Raw genomic sequence first — 21,725 nt, 5'->3', positions numbered from 1 at the left:
GGTGCATCATTTAGGAGGAGGTCTACTTTGATCTCTCATTGCCATATTGCACTAGGACCGAAGGTTATTCCTTGATCTTTATCGTTTCATTATGTTTTTCGTTTTATGACTATAAATCACGTATTAAATTTGCGTTATAATCCTATAAAGAAAGGGTTTTATACGGATATTACCCTACAATAATATTTTTGTGTATTTGGGGAACATGTAAAACATTTTGTAATTTAAAACAGGATGAAGAGGTGTAGGGTAAGGAGGCTAAACCAGTGTTGGAGATAGGTAATCCCGAGCCATCACCAATGACAATTTCATCGGTTCCATCATAGGGATGATGAAGCGAGAGGTTGGCTAAATCAGCAGTGACATGGTGCGAGGCACCGCTGTCAAGAAGCCATGGAGAGGGTACAGCTTGTGGGGTAAGGGTCGTGGGGTGAGCTTGGGCTGGTGTGTTGGTTTGAGCAGAGGGGGTACGGGTATATGGTGGTACGCGGATGTCAGGATACAAGGCTTTGAATATGGGACAGTAAGACAAGGTGTGTCCTTGTACGTGACACCATTGACACTTGCCACGAAACGGGTTTTTGGGGTTTTGGTTGGAGGAGGCAGAGGTTTGTGGGACGGAAGGGGTGTGGGAGAAGGAGTTGTGAGGGGCAGCGGAGTGTCGGGTATAGGTAGGGTGGGCCATCGGGGTAAAGGTGGTGGTTTGAGAGGCTTCAGTTTGTTGGATGGTGAGTTCTTGGCGGATTAATTTCTCGTGAAATTCGGAGAAACTAATCAGGGTGTCGCGGGCATTGACCGCATCAATAACGGGCTGGTAAGAGGAGGGTAGACCATCAATGATCTGATCAGTAACATCCTCTTGGGAGAGGATGGTACCAAGGAGAGCGAGATCATCGACAATGGCTTTGATTTTGTTCATGTATTCGGTGATGGAGGAGGAGCCTTTGGTGGTGTGTTTTAATTTGTGACGAAGTTGCTTGATATGACGACGACATGGTCGGGCATAGGAAGCCGCGAGGGCATCCCATGCCTCCTTGGTGGTGGTCAGACGGTTTAGGATAGGGCTAATTGAGGAGGTGAGTGTGCTTGCCACGGAACCGAAGAGTAGTCGGTCTTGCCTGAACCAAGTATTGTATGCCGGATTTGGGACGGGTTGTTTATCTTTTTCTTCAATAAATTGGGTGGGAGGGGCAGTGCCATCAATATAGGATGACAGACCGTAACCTTGCAACAATGCTTCAAATTGAATTCGCCATTGTTGATAGTTGGATCCGTCAAACTTGGTGACGGCGTGAATATTGACGAGTACCAAGGGTTTAGAGGGCTCGGCACTGTTGGGAATGGTGTTGCCTGACATTTGGAGGGGGTCAAGGAACACGGTTTTTGTGAGAGTATTTTAGGTTAGGTATGGAGATCGAACCTTTCTCCTGATACCATGTAAGTTATATTGATTGAATGATAAAATACATTATGAGGGTACATCATTATATACTAATTAACAAGCTGTTGGTTACCTAGAAACAAGGTTGGTTTCCTAAGATAAGGCTAAGAATAAGGGAGTAAGTTGTTACAATCTTTGACTAAATTATACAAGATATTCACAGAATAATTGTACCAATTATTCTCTAACAATATACCCCTTGAATTGAAGAATTTACATGTAGAGGTACCACATGATCCTTACCATTTTCTCCCTAGTAAGAGTATGAACGTGATAGAGGGAGTATGTTACGGAGTACTTAACTAGGAGTGTATGGAAAATCACTTTTTTTTTACCACATATAGAAGGGGCCAAATAATTTGGGACGACTTGAACATTTTTTACTCCAACATCTTGAACAGCACTCTAATTAGTCTTTCTTGGCTCTTTGTGGTGACGTATAGCGCTGATAGCAAGCTTTATTGTGCAGCATTCATCCTCATCCATTACAGTATTCTGCCCTTGGGAAGCCAAATCCACTTGCATTTAAGAATGCTGAAATGGCACTTCGGGAACTTTGCACTCATGAATTTTCCGATCAACAATTAAGTAGGTATAATCCTTTCAAAACTCTCTATATGATTGGGGACAACCCTTCAGTTGACATAAAAGGTGCACATCAGGTTGGTCTTTTTTCTCTTCTGTATCTCCTACTTGGTTTCTTGTAAGACCCTTATATCATTAAATAAGGTGTAGAGTATGAACTGGGTTCCGCTGTACGCTTATATGAGTTTTTGTGCTCATCTGTCATATGTGGCTTTGGCTGTCATACTTTTAATGCCTGCTCAAAGGCTTTCTGAATTTTTACATCATGATGATTGTCAATAAAATTCTAAAATGTTATCATTTCAGGCTGGACATCCCTGGTTTTCTATTTTAACCAGGACAGGGGTTTTTAGAGGAGAAAGACAGGATCATGAATTCCAGGCAGACATGGTATGTATATAGTGAATATTTCGCTGTAGATGGTTGGTGTCTGCCTCACCACTAAAGTTATGATTTGAGGCGCTCTTGAATGTGGTCGTCCTAATTGAATGTTAACTTTGACGTTTTATTTTAGTTGGTCTCTAGTGTATTTGCCACTGTCACTTCAACACTTCACTTTGGGCTGAATGTCTTGACACTCGAACAGTTTGTCCAAAAACATGAAACTTCAAATCACGAAATAGATATGTTTGTCTGTTTGACACCTCAACATCTACCGACTACCATCCGAGTATCCAACATCCCGACACAAGAAAAGATTGGAGTCTCTCCCCTCCTTTTCCTTTCCCCTATCCCCCTCCCCTCCCTTGCTCTCTATTTTGCTATCCAAACAAGCCCTTTAAAACAAGTCCGAGTAAAGTTAGCTTTCAGATGCTGCCCAGCTATAAAGGACGAGTCTGCATTTAATGTTTTGGAGACACGTCCACACCTTACTCTTAATGGTATAGTCCGTTCCGAGATTGTTGTTGAACTTTCTATGATTGACACGTCCTTTTGTCTGTGATAGGTGGTTGACACAGTGGAAGAGGCCGTCGAATTTATCTTAGACAAGGAAAAAGTTAACTGAGAATTGGCCTTGTCTCACAGGATACATATGAGGATTTGATACCGGATTGTCTTTAAATTCCATCAACGTTCTGTTTACAGGACTGTGACCGCTGTGACTGCTGAGCTATTCATCCAACTCAGCCCCTTTAATTGATTCTGCCCCTCTATGTATGAATACAACTTTTTGACTGTTCTATAATGCGAGATCGTTCTTCTGTGTTTCTTTGTTCCCCTGTGATCTTGTGACAAAATAATTTAGTCTTCATCGAGTGATCTTACAACATTTTCTCGGTTTATTCATATTGTGTTTTTTTGTTTCTATTCATTCATTTAGTACTAAATAGAGATACGTTAATTTCATTTTAAGTTTTACCTCACAAGTAAAATCACAAACTAGAGATACGTAATTCAATTTAAGTTTAACAAAATTTGAAAAAAGTCATAAGTTAACACCATCTCCAAAATCAGTATTCCGAGTATACAGTATACTCCTATACAATTATACATTAGTCATTTTCAGTTTTAACCTTCTTTTTTATCCACTCACAAACTTTACTTAACCTAATCAAACGCGTCAACCATACACTCGAGTATACTATCCCACCAAACAATTATAGACCCACGAGAAAATGCCGAAAACCACCCATATCCATTAAAAGCACCACTTATCCCTGATAACCAACCTCACTTGCTGCAATATCTCTCAATTAAATAAGGGTTGTTGTAAGCTTAGGTTGGTAATCAAGTGCGTATTAAAGTATTTCAAATAGGAAACGTAAAGTTCATATTGTAATACTTCAAAATGGAAACACATAATCTATTTTGTTAGAGAAAATAATTTAAAAAGGATGTCAATATTTTGTTAGGAAAAGCAAATTATCCATCACATCAAAACTTTCATTTTGGAGTTGGAAGATATTCCTGTATAACTTAAAAGAATATAGGAGAAAAACAATTAATTTTGTAAAGTTTCATTTTAGTGAAAGGTTCTAATTTTCTAGTTTCATTTTGTAAAGTCTCAGACTGGATTGATTAAAAGCTTCATATATTGTCGTGATGACTTATTCATGGAATTGTGATTTGCTCCTATCATAGTCTTCAATTTTGTTTAAAATACCGTATGTGTACTATCATAGTATCATGCATGGCCTTTCTTTATTAACCGGAATAAGAGCTCTGAGTAACCTTGTATCTCACAGGCATATCTAATGCAAAATGCACATTCGACAATAAACTCATGTAATATTATTACAAAAATAATATTACTGTACAATACTAATAAAAAAAGCATAAGGTAAATTATACTAGACGACTAAACTCCAAATGGGATTGATTACTTTTTGGAGTTTCATTGAAGCTACTTAAGCTCGAAAAATCATCAACCCCAATATACGCGGAAGAATGAAGCTCTGAATGTGTAAGAGGTTCTCGTTGCACCACCAATATAGAGAAGAGGAAATCAGAAGTAGCCAAAACGTCCCCTAATGCCCCGATCTCAGGATTATCATTCCAAGCAGCGAGGCCTTGTATGGCCGGACATTGAGGTTCATGGTATTTTCCTACTACAAACAAATCAGCATGTTGCATCGATAATACCACCTTGGTTGTCCCTATGCCATCTGCAACATATTCTTCTCGAATAGTTATATTATCATCGGGAGTGGTTTTCATCTGTAAATCCTCCATAAGTCGAATATCTTGTTGAGATCCATTTAGCAAGGGCATATCAACACTTGATTTAAGCCATATCACGGATAACCTTACACTTGGATGCTCAGCCATACGACAAGATAATGCAAGTGCTTCCTGATCATCAGAACCGCCTATAAATAACATGACAATGTGGTAACTGCCAGCTACTTGACTCTTTTTATCAATCAAAATGGCAACTGTGCAGGGTGCTTTGGGAATCATCCTTTTATTTACTTCCCTTATTTGAGGGGAGCAAGTCTCCACATTTCCATAAATGTCCCATATTTTATTAAAAGGGGTTATAATAATGTCACCCTTATCATGTGCGAGTGTGCATATATGGTTGTGCATGCTCTTGTATGGTGTCACTGAGACAAAATGTTGCACACTTACTCGTCCTCGCCCTTGATCCTCTAATTGGTTAAAGGCATTAACTGCATGCTCAAAATGAACGAAGTTGCATGCTGACTTCTTGTACTTGTACAATGGCTCTAGAATTGGCATTGAACTGCCACTTAGGTGTATAAGTTGGATGGTAAATAACGAGATATTGCCACTCATATTATTCATAAGTTGTATTAGGTTGAGAAGGCCAGGGACATATTCTTCACTGTGAATGCAAATTAAAACCTGAAGATTATCAATTCCTAAAATATTTCTTCTCCTCATCACCTTATATCTTTTAGAAGGATCATATAAATGTTGTGCTAAAGGAAACGCTACACCTGTGAACAACACAATGTTCAACATTGATAGGCTAAACAAACGATCGTCCAATAACTGTCAATTCACAAATGATAAAACGTTATATAAAATAAAAGTATGAATACACTTAAAAATCAAAGTAAGATACAAAAAGGAAAAATTAATACCGCTTGTTCATTCCAAGCAGCAAGAGTGGCGACCTCCATGATACCTTTAAAAGACATCATAAAACCAAGGGGGATTGCATCCTCAAAAGACACACCCACAAGAGTGGATGAGACAACGGTGCCTAACAACTTGCCAAGATGGGCAATCACAAAGATGAGTTCTACTCCCCATATTTGAGGATTTCCTTTCCAAGAGGACAAATTAGTCCTCCATCCAACCATGGTGCAAAATATAGGAAGTAGAATCCCAGATGTGAATAACTCTACCTTTTGGGCTAAGGCGGACCCAAGAGGAGGCCCATCTGGTAGGGACAATCCAAAAAGAAAAGTAGCAAACCTCTGCCCCAAGGCCTCTCCCCAATACCAAGCCAACATAAGAATGACTAAAATGAGCATGAGATGTGTCTGCTTCATGGTGGTGGCTCCTTTAGGGGTTCTACTAACAACATTCATCACCATTGGTCGTAAAATGCAGAAGAGAACGGCGTAATATAAAGAGACAGATAGAATTGTCACGAGTCTTGGAGCCATGTATTCATCTGATGATGTGTCATTAGTACCAAACCAAGTGAGGCATACTGTGGCCCCAACCAACCCTGGTAAATCTACAGCTAAGGAAGAGGAACAAGCAAGGTGGCCTAGCTCCGTGTTGCAAAACTTGAGATCTTGGTTGTAGCCACTAGTGACCATGAAGAATGTCAATGAATTAAAAGTGATTAGTAAACGTATGCCTGTGAATAAACTCTGGTCAAGTTGAGTGTTTTGTCGAACCACGTAGAAGGCTAAGCTTCCAAGGGAAAGAGAGAAGACAAGACCTGATAAGCCAATCACTAAGGACTTGACTCCTGTACTTCGAATGGCATTCATGTCAATTTTCACTCCCATTATAAATAAATGAAGCATGAAGCCGAAACTGGAGAGAGTCTTTAGAACATATCGTCCCGGGGGTGGGAACACCTTGTTTGCCAATTCTTGGTGTTGTGTTACAACTGAGGGGCTCATTAGTAATCCTGCCTAAATTTACAACAATAACAGATCATGTGGAGATGCGTGGATACAAGTTATGAATGTAAAAACCCAAATCAAAATATGAAAATGCTTACAGTAATCTGGGCGACAATCATACTTTGGCGTAAAGGTTGAAAGATGAAATAAAGGGTTCTCGTAAAGATGAAAATAATAGTTAATTGAAAAAACACGATAGAGGTTGGGTTATCCAAAGGGTTATCTCCATACAAAAATCCAGCCGTAAATTCCGATTTTTGAATTTGACACACCAATTTGTCCTTGAATACCATCCCACTTGTCCACCATTGTTCTGACATTGTCGTGGATTTTATGTTCTCACCAATTATTGTTATTTTCCCGACAGAAACTAACAAGAAATCTTTTCATGAAATAATCTCTAGTCTGTAGAAAGAAAATTAAAACTGAAAAAATAAGACATCAAGAAAAGAAGATCATCTAAGGCGCATGACTAATTGGAAGGGAGAAAAAACAAGAAGAAAGGAAAAAAAAAGTAGATATTGTGAATAAATATTGAGGATAAATTGGAGAAAATGTGAAAGGATGATTGAAATTAGTTGATTACTTCCTTAAAAGAAGCTGATACTAAATATGCGAAAATGCTATTACTATCAAATGTATTTTATGCTACGATCTCCTATATTTTAGGTTGAAATTATGTCAAAATTATCATGTTCATTGTCCCCTCAAATTAATTTAAATTACTGATTAATGTACGTTTGCAAACTTTTTGACCCGTTGCCTTATTTTTTTTCTCAATTAACATGTCATTGATTAATGATGACAAGTACTACTAACGAGATTAAACACATTTAATAAAATTAAACTTCATGCATTTACATTGGCGTCATTGTTTGTGGTTATAATTTTCTCATTCAATAAGGTGTCGTACCATGATGAAATATTAGATATACATATGAAATTTTTTAGAGTGTTGAAATTATTTTCACTACTAAAATATAATGTAGGATGTCGAGTTATTGATTAATTATTATATCACTAAATGCTCCGTAATCCACAATCCATAACCCATACTCCAAGCCATTGATAATTTTAATTAAAAAAAAAATTATGTTTGACTTATCATTTTTTTCAAAAATACTAAGAAGTACCTAATTAGTAATTTAATTTTTACCTCATTTTAAATATGGGAGTTTTTATTATTAACATTATTTTCTTTGAAAATGCAGGTTAGTATTATCCCAAGTACAAAGTCGAGCATCCATGAGTAAAAAATTGATCTTTCAAAAACCCTTTTAAGAAATATTACACGTCAACCATTTGAGTTAAAAACAGTTCGAATATCATTGTGTGTATACATCATCTAAATATACATAAAATTCAAAGTATACAAGTAAGTAAGTAAGCCATTTACTCAGTTACGTATCGCTCTATTTTTTTGGTACATATTACGTACCACTGATACGTACATAATTTGCCATGTTTTTCCCCTCCTTTCTATGCATTTTGATCCGTTTTTAGACGGTTTATATACCTACTGCTTGTATTTTGTGTCCCAATTTCTCGTTCTATGAGTTTGTGTCTCATTTGTAGGATTTGAGACGGAAATGAGGAAACGGGAGCAAGAGATGTCGTCTTGAAGATAACATAGGAAAGAAGGGGAGTAAAAGCAGAGAGGAGTTTGGCCGGCAGCCGGTCTGCCTATAATACCATGGTTTTCTGACTCTAGCTTACTCGGCCGAATAGGTCTAACTCGGCCGAGTAAGGTGTCGTGTGTTTTCTGGTCAGACTACTGTGCAGGAACACTCGGCCGAGTAGTGTAATACTCGGCTGAGTAAGGAGTACCCGGCCGAGTACTCTGGGTACTCGACCGAATAACTGGTCTGACGGGGTTAATTTTCGCAGTTTGATTAAGGGTGATTGAAGATTATATAAATCGTGTTTAACAGTTTCTATTCATTTTTACAAAAACCTAACTTCGTTCTTCACTCCTCTAATCATTCTTAATCGCTCTGAAGGCAATTGATCGTTCGTGAGTCTTTCGTTCATCTCTTTTGCATCAGTTTCGTCGGTAAGTCACTAGTTTCGTACCTTTTGATTAGATTTGTCTTTTAGTGTTTTGCCCTAATGATTAGATTTGGGGAAAATGTTGATTGACATGTTTGTGATAAGTATTGTTGTGATTGTTATTAGGTGAAGGATTCATAGAGGACGATGGTAGCATCGTCATATGCTAGTGTGGTCCTTGGTAAGGCACCTTAGTATATGGGGGTGTTACACTGCCGATTGGGAACCCACCTCATTAAGCCAAAGGAAGACAATAGAAGAAAAGAATCAAAAGGTCCCTAGCCGGGTAGGCTATCGACAGCCGGTACACCGACCAGAAGTACCTGATGACATGTGAAGAACTTGGATTTTGAAGGAAATTTGCAGAAGACTCCTAGCCAGGCAGCCCACCGGCAACCGGCCTACCGGCTGTGCATACCTGATGATCCAAAAATGAAGGAAAAACTTACAGAAGGTTCTGAGCCGGGTAGGCCACCGGCGGCGGGTCCAACGGCTCAGCTCCCACGACTGCATCTTTCTCTCCTTTGTAATTTTTGACCTAAATTTTGGAGAAACTATAAATACCCCGCTCCCTAATTTCATTTGTACACAATACCCTAGATCCAATTAATTTACTCTCTAAGTTTGAAATTTCCTAATCATTTGCTAATGTTTCCCTAATTAAAACATTAATCTTTTAATTAATAGTTGTTTAGATCTAGAAATTTGGGTTGTAACAAGATTGAAGATTTCTATTCCTTCCTTATTCAATCTAAGCTTATTTATTTTGCATCTAGTCGGTATAATCTCTTTCCTTTTGTTTATTTGTTTACATTTACTTAATCTTAGTTTGTATTGATTGTTTGTGTTTGGATTTCCCTTGTTTGTTGCTAGAATAGAAATTTTCTCTCTCTTGTTCATGTTGTTTGGTCTAGTAAAGTTAGGATCTTTGATTGGTTGTGATGAACTTTGCTCCTTTTTCATTTGTTCCATCTTAATCTTAATTTAATTAATCAATACTCCTCTTTCACTTAATTAATTGCATGCTTAGTTGTAAAAATCAATTTAACACTATGTTTAATTACAAAGTTTCCACATTTATCAATTTTTTAGTCTTAATCAACATGAATAGTGAGTAGTCCTTTAACTAGGGTGCGATTAGGCACTAACCCGGGTAATTAACATGATTTGTTCCATTTAAGTTATTTGTTGAGGGGTAATTAGTAGGGTTCATCAAAGGATTTATCATTGTTAGTGTTGTATTTGGGATTTTGGTTGTTTGATGACCCTTGTCCACCAATAAGAATTGGTTAGGTCCTAGATTTACCACCTATTTGTATATGTAGCCTATTTGGCGTGAATCCGGGAGGGAGAGCCTTATGGGGGTGCCTTTGGGAACCGGGTTGACCTTCGACTTTGGGAAAAGGGTTGGAAAATCCAGGAATCTATCGTAAGCTTAATGTCCTTGAGCGATACTTGAGTGTTTAGAGAATAGCGCGTGTTCTTTTTGCATTAAAATATTGAGTCGGGGAATCCGAGTCACGAACCCGGGAGGGAGGTGAGTCGGGGTGTCTAGTGTCCTATTATGAATTCGGGAGGGAGTTAATAGGCGAATTAGAGGCATTTTCTCCCACTTTATTACCCCCATACGACTAATTGGCGGAATTACATGGTAATTATGAATGTTTGTAGTCTAATCATGCCCTAGGCCTTTTATTAATCGAGTAAAACTGAATTTATTTGTTTACTTCTTTATTTAGAGTACTATTTAGTTTATTTCATTTCTTGCTAATTAGTTTAGTTCTTTAGATAATCAATCATCCTTGTTTTATTCGACTTAGCTAAATGCGTGAACATAACGATTAGTATTCTACTTGCTCCTTGTGGTTAGATCCTTAATTGTGCAACGATCACGTGCACTTGCGAGGTTTAAACTCATACCATCAAGTTTTTGGCGCCGTTGCCGGGGAACAATGGTTAGATATTAATTGCTTAAGTTCAAGTTTATACGAGGTCTCTTTGTTAATAACCCTTTCTTTCAAGTGTTTAGGCCTTTTGCATGAGTAGGCGACAAAGAAGAGGTCAACCGTTACACAATATTGACCTTGAGATTGAAGCTACCGCAAGAAGACTAAACTCTCTACGAGGAAGGGGGATCATAGAAGCACCATTAGTAGAAGAAATTGAGCAACAAGAGACTTTAGAAGTTTTTGAAAACCCATTTCCAAATCCGGAAACCGACATCATGGGTGAATCGGTGCCAATTCGAAAAACAATGGCTCCAAAGCACATAGTCAATCCTAGGATTCAAAGGCATAGGATTCAAGCCAACAATTTCGAAATTAAGAATGCTTTGCTTAATCTAGTGCAAGATAACCTGTAATACTCCGTATTTAATAATAATAATAATAATAATAATAATAGTAATAATAATAGTAATAATAATAATAATAATAATAATAATAATAATAATAACAATAATAATAATAATAATAATAATAATAATAATAATAATAATAATTTATTTATACGAGTTATGTTGAGACGGAATGATTATAATAATAATAATAAAACATTATACATGTATTATACTCCCACTACATACTTATATACTCCCTTATCCTCACCCACCCAACCTTATCGTAATGCACTCTACCAAAAATCCACCATCAAACTTTAGAGAGAAAAGAGAGAAAGGAAGAGAAAGACCGTCTTTTGCCCTCCGCCTTGAGATCGTAAGGTAAACCGTCTTATACTAGCCTTTATATTATTATTTTTATACCGTTGACTCACCCGCGACTTGGACCCACCGTGTGACCCACCGTGACCACCATAGAACCGTCGTTGACCGCCCATAAAAGGTTTGACCAAGCTTTTAAATGGGTTTTAGAGGTTGTTGTCATGCGGGTTAGGGCTGGGATTTTGGACGGATTGCGGGCTGGTTTGGGTCTGGACTTTGGCGGATCTGGGTTGAAGGTTGAGGGGTGAGTTAAGGGGTGGTCTTGGGTGGCCGTGAGGGTGGCTTTAGGTGGCGGGAAAGGGGAGAGAAAGAGGGGTGTCAGGTTTGTTATTGTTGTTGTCGCGGTTGTTTTTGTGGTTGTTGCTACTGTTGCTGGTGGCGGTTGTTGGCACGTTGGTGGTGCTTGGACCCACCGTGGCCAGGCCGGTCCCTTGATGGTGGTGGCAGCCTCGGTGGTGGAGGGATGTGTGGGTGTGTCGCGAGGAGGGTGGTGGTGTTGGTGTTTGTTGTTGTTGTGGGTGGTGTCGGCAGTGAAGGTGGCCGTGGTTTCTCGGCTGGTCGTGGCCACCGTGGCCAGTGGTGGTCCACGGTGGCAGCGGTGGTGGTGGTGGTTTTGGGTTTGAGTCGGGATTTGTATTAGTTAAGACGGGTTTTATTTATTTAATTAGTCGTATACGTATTTGTATAATATATTAGTATATTTGTACATATTGGTATAAATATATTAGTATATTATACGTATTAGTATATGTATTGGATTAGTATATTTATACGTATTTATATGATTGGATGAGTATATTTATACATATTTGTATTATTATCGTATTTTAGGAAATGTGTTTTGTGAGACGGTTTTACGAGACGGGCCTAGCTTGTGTGACGGTTTGCTTATGCGGATTTGTTGTGAGGTAGGTTAATCCTACTCACTTTCAATATGCATTTGAGTTGTCATGTGAGTCGTGTTTTAACGGTTATTGCATTATAACATGATATTGGTTAAGGTGATTGGAGGAATCGGTAATTGGCATATTGTGTGGTATTTGCATTTATTATACTTGTCATGTATATTGGATAATATAACTGTTGTGATTGTTGGTTGTTGTTGAGGAGACGGGAGACAGTTTGGAGACACGACATCTGGCAGAGGATCCGGTTGGCTTCCGGACCCGGTACGTCTAGGCGTGTCCCGGTACCTGTTTGTGGTTATCGGTATGTCTGGGCGTGTTCGGGTACCAGTGTGGTTGACGGTATAACTGGGCGTGTGCCGGTACCAGCGAGGTTGTCGGTATGTCTGGGCGTGTCCCGGTACTGTGGTGGCGGTTGTCGGATATCATATTCATATCATAGTCATGTTATATGTACACACACTCGAGTCGGGTCGCACTTTATTTATTTATTGAAACTGGCGTTTGTTGTGTCTGTGCATTGTCACCTATCTCATTTGGGATGGCCTGTGTCGATCCATATGATATCCTTTGATCATATGGGGAGCAGGTTATGATCAGGTTATTTGGATAGTACGCGTTTTCGAGCTTGACGATATCAAGAGATGAGTCTAGTTGGCTAGAAGAGTATAGATATCAAGAGTTGTATTTTAGTTATTCATTTGTTTACGTTTATGTAATTCACTAAACATTAATATTAATAAAGTGTTCTTTGATTGGAGTTTGGAAACCCTACTTCGGGAACCGAGATGGTAACGCTCCAATTATCTTGGCCGGATAGTTAGGGTGTTACAAAGTGGTATCAGAGCGACGATTTTGTAACCTAAAACCAATGAACCAAAAATGAATCTAGAAGAGTCTACGTAAAATGAACCAGCCATTAGTACAAAAGGAGATCGGTTTTGGATGGGTAGGCGCCTTCATGCCAAAGCTAGTGCATATCGTCTCAGTTGGTCACTACGTGGGTGGTTACAAGTCGGAAAACGTAACGTGATATGTTGCATGATTTTATGCTTGATATGAATTTCGTTTAGCATCTTGCATGATAATATGTAAAATGTGGTGTAGATACGTGTGTATTGTTACTCGTTATATGTTATCGTATGATAGAATCGTTTGTGTAGAATGTTATAACATGTGATGGATGGATTAATGGGCTCATGTGAGTCGTATATCGTAGATGTGATTAATGCGTGTTGATATGAGGGACGTTAGTCCCGAGTCTTAGCATGTAGATATCGTTTGCATGTTTGAGCTTGTTAACGCTATTGTTAGAGTATAAATGGTGATGATTGTTGATAGAATAGTGATGGTTTTTGGGGTAATATACTAAGGATAGTAATTACGAGGCCAAACCCAACCGAGTAGAGTAGTACTTGAGCGAGTTGACCAGTCATTCGACCGAGTGGAAGAGTCACTCGACCGAGTGGACAGTTCATTCGACCGAGTGGACTTGTCACTCGACCAAGTGGGCAAATTTAAGAAATTGGAAAACTTCTGGAAAGTTTCCACTCGATCGAGTAACCTGTCACTAGACTGAGTGGAGTTGCATTCGACCGAGTGCCCTAAGCACTCGACCGAGTGGACCTGTTTAGCTGAGAAATTCGTGTAGAATTTGCTTGTTCTACCTTATCTTTTCATTTCTATCTCGAACCTTGTAACTTCGGCATCGATTTATCTTTAAATAATTCAAAATTTTCATATTGTGATTTATTGTTTGAATTACACTTTGCTACTCCACCTTTTCTTGATCCATTTTCTCAAATTTCGACCATGTAATTGAATTTATCTTCTTCATTTTGCATTTTGAAATAGTTATATATATATATATATATATATATATATATATATATATATATATATATAGAGAGAGAGAGAGAGAGAGAGAGAGAGAGAGAGAGGTGGGATCCGGTGATAACGACCATTCAGTGAGAACGGTGAGAACGCACTAGATACACTAGAATATATATAAAAGGTGCACTTTTTTTTTTTTTTTTTTTTTTTTTCTACCAAATCTTATATACACTTTTAACTAAAGCAGGTACACTTTTTACCAAAATTTTATATACGCATTTTAAGAATGTAGATACACTTTTTTTTTTATCAAATTTCATATACACTTTTAACTAAAGTCGGTACACTTTTTTACCAAAATTCTATATACGCATTTAAAGAATGTAGATACACTTTTTTTTTATCAAATCTTATATACACTTTTAACTAAAGTAGGTACACTTTTTACCAAAATTCTATATACGCATTTTAAGAATGTAGATACTTCTCTTTTTTTTCTCATATACACTTTTAACTATAGTAGGTTCACTTTTTACCAAAATTCTATATACACATTTAAAGAATGTAGATATTTTTTTTTTTTTTTACCAAATCTCATATACACTTTTAACTATTATAGGTACACTTTTTACCAAAACTGTAAATACATTTTTTTTCTATCAAGGTACACTTTTTTTTCTATCTAGTACACTTTTTACCTAAATTCTATATACTTTTTTTTAGGATGTAGATGTACTTTTTTCTATCCTAGGTACACTTTTTACCCGAATTCTAGATACATTTTTTCCATCCAAGATACATTTTTTTTACATATATGACACAAAAAACCTAACCACCTAAATACGCAAAATATTATACTAGACACACAAATATATGATCTAAATACACAAATATAACAATACTCGGATACACAAAAGATAACCTCAAATTACAAATCCAATAAAATCCACAAATTGCATACTCTAATTTTCAAATTTCATTATACAAAATATAGGAACAGTACACAAAATATATTAGTACTAGTAGGCACACTTAATTTTTTTAGATCTTAAACACATTAAATCTCTATTTAAGCTAGCTTTATGCATCTAAAAAAGAAAATATGAAAATAAAAACTACAAAGAATTAACCCCAAGCTTTTATTATATCAAAGACCAACATAAAATAAATGCAAAGTTCATGATAATCTATCAAATTCTCTCGAACACGGTCAACACTCTCATCCCAATCCAATACTTTTATTATATCAAAGATCTGCGATGCAAAGCCCATCATTACAACTCTCATATGGTCGTTGCAGGAATTCCGACATACCCATCGCCGGTGTGCCTCCTGAGCAAACGGACATCGATCCCATCGCCTACTGTTCCTGCGAGTTTCCTTTTCATATCAGCAACATCACGAACACTCAGATCCCGTTGCCGGTTCGGAAGTTGAATCGAACAAAAGACGACGTCGTTTCATTCTCAGGAGTGGTCGACGGTGGATCGACGGCGTTGCTGGTGGTCGTATTTGGCGGCGGCAGCAGGTGGTGTGTGGTGAAGGGGAAGATGAGGGGTGGTTATTTTTTAAGGAGGAAGGAAATGGGGAGTTTCAATTGACCAGCGATTTGTAGGTCGCCGGCGCCGACGAGGTGAGTCGAACCTCCGATGGTGGCCTGACAGCGTGTCAGGGTGGTGGCCTAGTGGTTGCGTTTAACAAATGGGAATGGTACTATGGCAGATTGGCAGGGAGTTTGGGAAAGTGAAATTACTTGTACTAAATTCTTTTAATTGTTTTGGTCGTGGATCTCAGCCGTACAATGTTTTTAAATCTAATGACTGTAGGTCGTTCTCACCGAGTAGTCGTTCTCACCGGATCCTAAATCTATATATATATATATATATATATATATATATATATATATATATATATATATATATATATATATATATATATATATAGTAAAGTTCTTATAAGTCCTTCATATGTTTTGAGTCCATGAGTCCTTTCCACAATCCTTGGATCATGAATGGTGGAAGGTTGAGATTGAAAGCAAGAAACACACTTAACACTAATTAATTCACTTATCTCTCTAGTTTTAGTAATACATTAACTAATTCATTATCATACACAATTAACACCACCTTTTGTCTTATAATTCAAAGTTTATGAAAATTTTGTTAACATTTTTCATGTTTTGGTTTTTTTCGTTTTTTTTTTCGAGACAAGTTTTCGACATTTTAGATTTACGAGTATAATTCTAACAGCAAAAAGTGTAATTTTAAGGAATGTTTACGAGAATTTTGCGTTTTACAAGTTTAACTTCAGTCTTTTTCGAGTGATTTTGAATTTTTGTAATTTTATCACAAGTTATTGTAATTTTAGCATTTTACGAGTGTTATTTTAACGACAAAAAGTGTTATTTTAGTCCAGGTAAGTGTAATTTCAGTCCAATGAGATTGTTATTTTAGTCCAGGAGAATGTAATTTTAGTCCAGGAAAGTGTAATTTTAGTTCAGGAAAGTATAATTTCAGTCCACTGAGAATGTAATTTTAGTCCATCGAGAGTGTAACATTAGTCCAATGAGAATATAACCAAGTCCATTGAGAGTGTAACATTAGTCCAATAGAAGTGTAATTCTAGCAGAAAAAGTGTAATTTTAGTAGAAAAAAGAGTTATTCTAGCAAAAAACGTGTAATTCCAGCAGAAAAAGTGAAATTTTAGCAGAAAAAAGAGTAATTCTATCAGAAAAAAGAGTAATTTTAGCAGAAAAAAGACTAATTCTAGCAGACTAATTCTGGCAGCAAAAAGAGTAATTTTAGCAGCAAAAAAAAGTAATTCTAGCCGAAAAAAGAGTAATTCTAGCAGAAAAAGTGTAATTTTAGTTAAAAAAAAAAAGTAATTGTATTCTAGTAGAAAAAAGTGTAATTCTAACAGAAAAAAGAGTAATTTTAGGAGAAAAAAATGCACATCTAAGATGAAAATCAACAAATAACCTTAGATCTATTTATTAGATCTAAGACTAAAATAAAACGATCTAATATAACAACAATTGAAGAAAAATGAGGAGACGACATTTTAAATATATCTAGTCCATATTCAATGTGTAACTTTAATCCATTGAAAGGGTAACTTTAGTCCTTTAATAGTGTAACTTTAGTCGATAGCGAGTATAACTTTAGTCCTTGAGATAGTACCCTTAATAGAGATAAGTGTAACTTTAACAGAAAAAAGTGTAATTTTAATAGAAAAAAGTGTAATTTTATTAGATAAAAGTGTAATTTTAATGGAAAAAAGTGTAATTTTAATGGAGAAAAGTGTAATTTAAACAGAAAAAAGTGTAATTTTAACCAAAAAAAGTGTAATTTTAATATAGAAAAGTGTAACTTTAATAATAGAAAAAAAGTTAATTTTACAGAAAAAAAGTGTAATTTTAATAGAAAAAGTGTAATTTCAGAAATCGAGATCTAAAATTTAAAAAATAATGAGAACTAAAGCTTGGGAAAAAGAAAAAAAACTGAAAAACAAAACGAAACACGGAAAAAAAAACACAAAACAAGAAAAACAAAGCAAGACATAACAATACTAAAACCACCGACTTTTACTAACACCAACAGATCTAAAATTTCTAAAAATCTCGGTTTAAAAATGTCCATTTCCTAGGAGATAAATCTCCACCATCACACAAAAGAAATAAATTTTAAAAAAAACAAATCCGACACTTTTTTAAAAAAACATACGGAGTAGATGTTAGTAATAGTAGTACAATTAAAACAAAAAAAATATTAGTACCCATTACCCAACCAACGTCCCCACCACACTCCACCTTCTTTGTTTCCTGTAAAACAAAGCCAAAAATACACACTACAAACAAACCCAGTTTTAAAATTTTGTTTAAAAAATCAAGCACTACAAACACCCACCAACTGCACGACCACCACGACACTAATAGCTCCAGATCTGAGAGGAGAAGTGGTGGCCGAGTCGAGATCTGATAGCAGAGGTAACGGCCGCAAGTGGCGTGGCGGTAGTGACGAGACAAAGATGGAAAAAAAGGGGAAGCGAAGAAGATGGCGGCTGATGGCGTTGGTGGTGGTGGTCGTGGTAATGATGGTGGCGGGTTGGTGGTGAGTGAGGGAGGGAGGTTTGAAATTTTTATTTTGGCGTTGGTGTGGTGGTTGTAGGTGGCGGTTTTGGAGGAGGTGAGAAGGGCGGCAGTGGAGGATGTGGTGGTACCATCACGGCTCAGATCTGGTCGGTTGGAGGTCGTGGTGGTGGGTTGTGGTGGTGGGAGAGGAGGTGCAAGAGTGGGTAGTGGTGGTCGTGGGGGTGGGTTGGTGAGGATGAGAGGGGAATAATTTTTAATTTTTTAGATTTTGATTTTTTTTTGGTTTTTGAAAGAGGAGAGGTTTTTGAGAGATAAAATGAGTGAAATTGTGTGAGATGAGAGAGAAATGATTGTTTGAAAAAGTATATATGTTAATTTAGTAGTTAATTAGGATGAGTTAGTTCATAATTAGTGTAGGTAGAGAGATAGTGAAAAATTAGCTTATTAATGACTATTTTGGGTGTTTAATCTCAACTCTCCATCTTCATGATCCAAAGGCTCACAATGAGACTTATGGACTCACAAGTAGAAGGTGGACTTACTTGATCCCAATACATATATATATATATATATATATATATATATATATATATATATATATATATATATACATATACATATATATATATATATATATATATATATATATATATATATATATATATATATACATATATATATATATATATATATATATACGTGCTAATTCAAGTTTTATCAACTAATGGCATGACCTTGTTCAATTTAATAGTAATGATTGATTTTCTATACCACTAGAGTGGTCAAAAATCCGATTTTTTTTTACGATAAATTTTTCTTTCCCACTTTGGAGGAGTTTGGAAACTTGTGTTTCTGATTCGATAACCGTATTTTTATGTTTATTGTAGGGCATATTGAACAAGAAAGACTTAACGCTTGTTGTTAATGTCGGATTTTGCCTTGTATGCGAAAATTCCAATTTAAAAGTGTTAACTTACTTCTGATTTCCATAATTGAAACTTGTTTTAATTGTCTTACGAAGGCTACTATCAACCCTAATAGTGTTGTACATTGTCTTAGAAACGAATATTTCATTACAATTTTGGCCTAAAATTTTGAACCAAGTGAGGAATATGAACAATTTTGATTTTTTTAACCCAAATATGATTTAATAGTATTGTAAAACTATAAGATTGTTTTTGAAATTTTGTAATAAAAAGGTGTGAATCAAAATTTTTCCGTCTTAAAGGTTGACAAATTTCCCAAAAATTTTGTGAAAAGTACACATAAGCTTTGATTTTTCCGCTCGTGACGTACTTCATTTGTTCCTTATTATTCTAATCTTCGATTGTGACGTTTTGTGAAATCGTATATAAGAAATTTTTCGTCATAAGGTTTTCTTTTCGAAAATGAATGATACAACTACCCGGATTTTTGACTTTTCTAAGTTATATTTTATACCAATTAAATAGTAATACTTTGAATTTTGTCTATAGAGACACGTACCATCCTATGACGTGTTATTTCGTATTAAAGTCCTCAAGAAATTTGAAATGAATGACCTTATGCCAAAGTTTTAATATAACATTTCGCATTTGAGTAAAGTTTGAGTAAAATTGTATAATGAGAAACAACATTTTATAAGTTAGTGAAGTTGTTAAAATTCAGTCTTGAAATTGCATCATTTTATAAAATTCATCATGTTTCAAGTGTACTATTAGGGCAATTTTAAGGTGTTGACCATTGACTTCCCATCCCCTCCAAGTTGTTTGATTTCCTATCTTTGTATATCCGTTTTTAATTGTTTTTAATTCCCATCATCCTTATCTGTTGAGTTAACCTGGGATTTCCGGGCATATAGTTGCGTGTAACCCAAAAGAGTGTTTTCTCACCCTAGCCTTAGGCATCTGTCCCCGACAAAATATGAGGAACTGAACATAGTCATCAAGTTTGATAATTTGGGGACACTAGGACGGTAGTTAGCCCATGTGATGCTTTGAGTATGGTGAATTGATCATGAGAGACAACTAACAAATGATGAGTTGACTACAATCAGAATTTGGATTCTTAGCAGTTGTGTGGACTCATAGGTAGTGAAAGCCAATTGAGAACCTGTGAGAGTGACCTTGTGAGCACGACTTAAGTATTTTAGCCGCCATATGACTGAATTTGGATTGGTAGAATGATGAGGGAATAATTGAGGAACCAAGGGTAAGAGAGAGAGAGAGAGCGATGACATGAGGTGGTAAAAGCTGTAGAGAACGTGAACGTGAAGTGTGCCTTGAGGGATGGTGTAAATTTGGGATAAATGGTGATAAGATTTAGGAATCTGGAATACGAGCAAGAGATAATACTAGAACGGCAGATGAATTGGACATTTGGTAAGTGGTAACCGACATTCAATGAGGAATTGTTGTAATTTTCGAGTTAATCCGTGTGAGGTGACCTAAATATGGATGAATTGAGTTCTAATAATCGGGGTATACATAATTGTGAATTTGGTAATACCAAGTTTGGTTTTGCAGCTATGAGAGTAAGAGAGAGGTATAATGTGACCGTTAACCTAAGTACATAGTTATGATATGTGAAAGTGGTTGTGTAGGATTCCGACCCTAAGAGTGGTAGCATAGATTTTGTTTGTAAAATTGCCTCCCAAACGTTGTTGTGAAAATGCCCACGGCGTGCATCGTGATTGTGTTATAGTGGTTAAGTGAGTGGTGGTGATGTTACTGTTCCTTGAGAGTGATGAGTGATTGATAAAGTCAAATAGAGTCGAGTCACTTAAGTGTTTCTAGGTAAATAAAGTGGCCAAACGGAGTGAATTGTCATTGAAATAAGGAAGTTTTGATTTGATTGCTTGCTTGAGACGGGTTTAATTAATAGGATACAAAGGCTTGGAGTTCAACCTAAAAAGTCAACTCAAAGTCAACCAAGGTCAAAGTCGAGCGGTCAACAAGTCAAGGTCTAGACAAGCTTCGAAGATCCCTACCCAAGCTCAAAGGAACGGGATAGGTACACCGTTTGAAGTCCTTTGCAATGGAACCAAGACAAGGAGGAGAAAGGTGATGACAAGCAAAAACAGGAAAAAACATCAGACTAAAACCGCGGCCTGCAGTCCAGGCCGGAGCCTGCGGTGCCCACCGGAGCATGCGGTCCAGGCCGGAGCCTGCGGGTTTGGTCTGTGTCAAAAAAATTAAGGACCGTGTTTTGTGGAAGTTGAAGGCCCGTCTTGAGTTTTAACTTAAAAAGGAGTGCAGCCCTATATATACCCCATGCTTTTGAAGGCTCCTTATCATCATCTAATCATCTTGTTAGGCAATAATCTCAAAAAGCTTGTGTGTTAAGAAAACTTGATATTTTAGGAAGAAAGGTGTAATCTTTGACATTGGATGTTAATCTTTCTTCATTTTGTGGGTTGTAACAAGATTATGGAAGGCTAAATCCTTCTTTGCTTGGTGTAATTCATCCAAAGTTTTCAACTTTGGTATTGTAAGACTCTTTTAATCTCTTTTTATTTATCTATTGATCTTTCCTTATGCTTATTTCTTATGTTGAGTAGATGAATGTA

At 36.6% G+C, this 21,725-nt stretch overlaps 1 protein-coding gene and 1 pseudogene across 1 annotated transcript; one reads left to right on the top strand and one right to left on the bottom strand.

Annotated features, from left to right (window-relative positions):
- The window catches only part of LOC141629179 (cardiolipin synthase (CMP-forming) / mitochondrial hydrolase fusion protein-like), an 80,219-nt pseudogene extending 76,910 nt beyond the window's left edge, over nt 1-3,309 (top strand).
- Nucleotides 3,310-4,312: 1,003 nt separating this feature from the next.
- Nucleotides 4,313-6,462, bottom strand: LOC141629178 (cation/H(+) antiporter 14-like). Its single transcript, XM_074442222.1, has 2 exons — nt 5,578-6,462; nt 4,313-5,485 (listed from the first exon to the last, which is right to left on the bottom strand). The coding sequence occupies exons 1-2, from the start codon at nt 6,460-6,462 to the stop codon at nt 4,313-4,315; spliced, it is 2,058 nt and encodes a 685-aa protein (XP_074298323.1).
- Nucleotides 6,463-21,725: the final 15,263 nt, after the last annotated feature.

The sequence above is a fragment of the Silene latifolia genome, chromosome Y (genome assembly GCF_048544455.1).
Source record: "Silene latifolia isolate original U9 population chromosome Y, ASM4854445v1, whole genome shotgun sequence".
NCBI lineage: Eukaryota > Viridiplantae > Streptophyta > Magnoliopsida > Caryophyllales > Caryophyllaceae > Silene > Silene latifolia.
Note: the sequence above shows the minus strand (reverse complement) of the source record. Positions and strands in the feature narration are given on the sequence as shown.

Coding starts and splice junctions, on each gene's coding strand:
- LOC141629178 (XM_074442222.1), bottom strand. CDS start 6,462: ATGGGAGTGAAAATTGACATGAATGCCATTCGAAGTACAGGAGTCAAG. Junction 5,486..5,577: donor CTGCTTGGAATGAACAAGCG/GTATTAATTTTT, acceptor GTGAATTGACAG/TTATTGGACGATCGTTTGTT.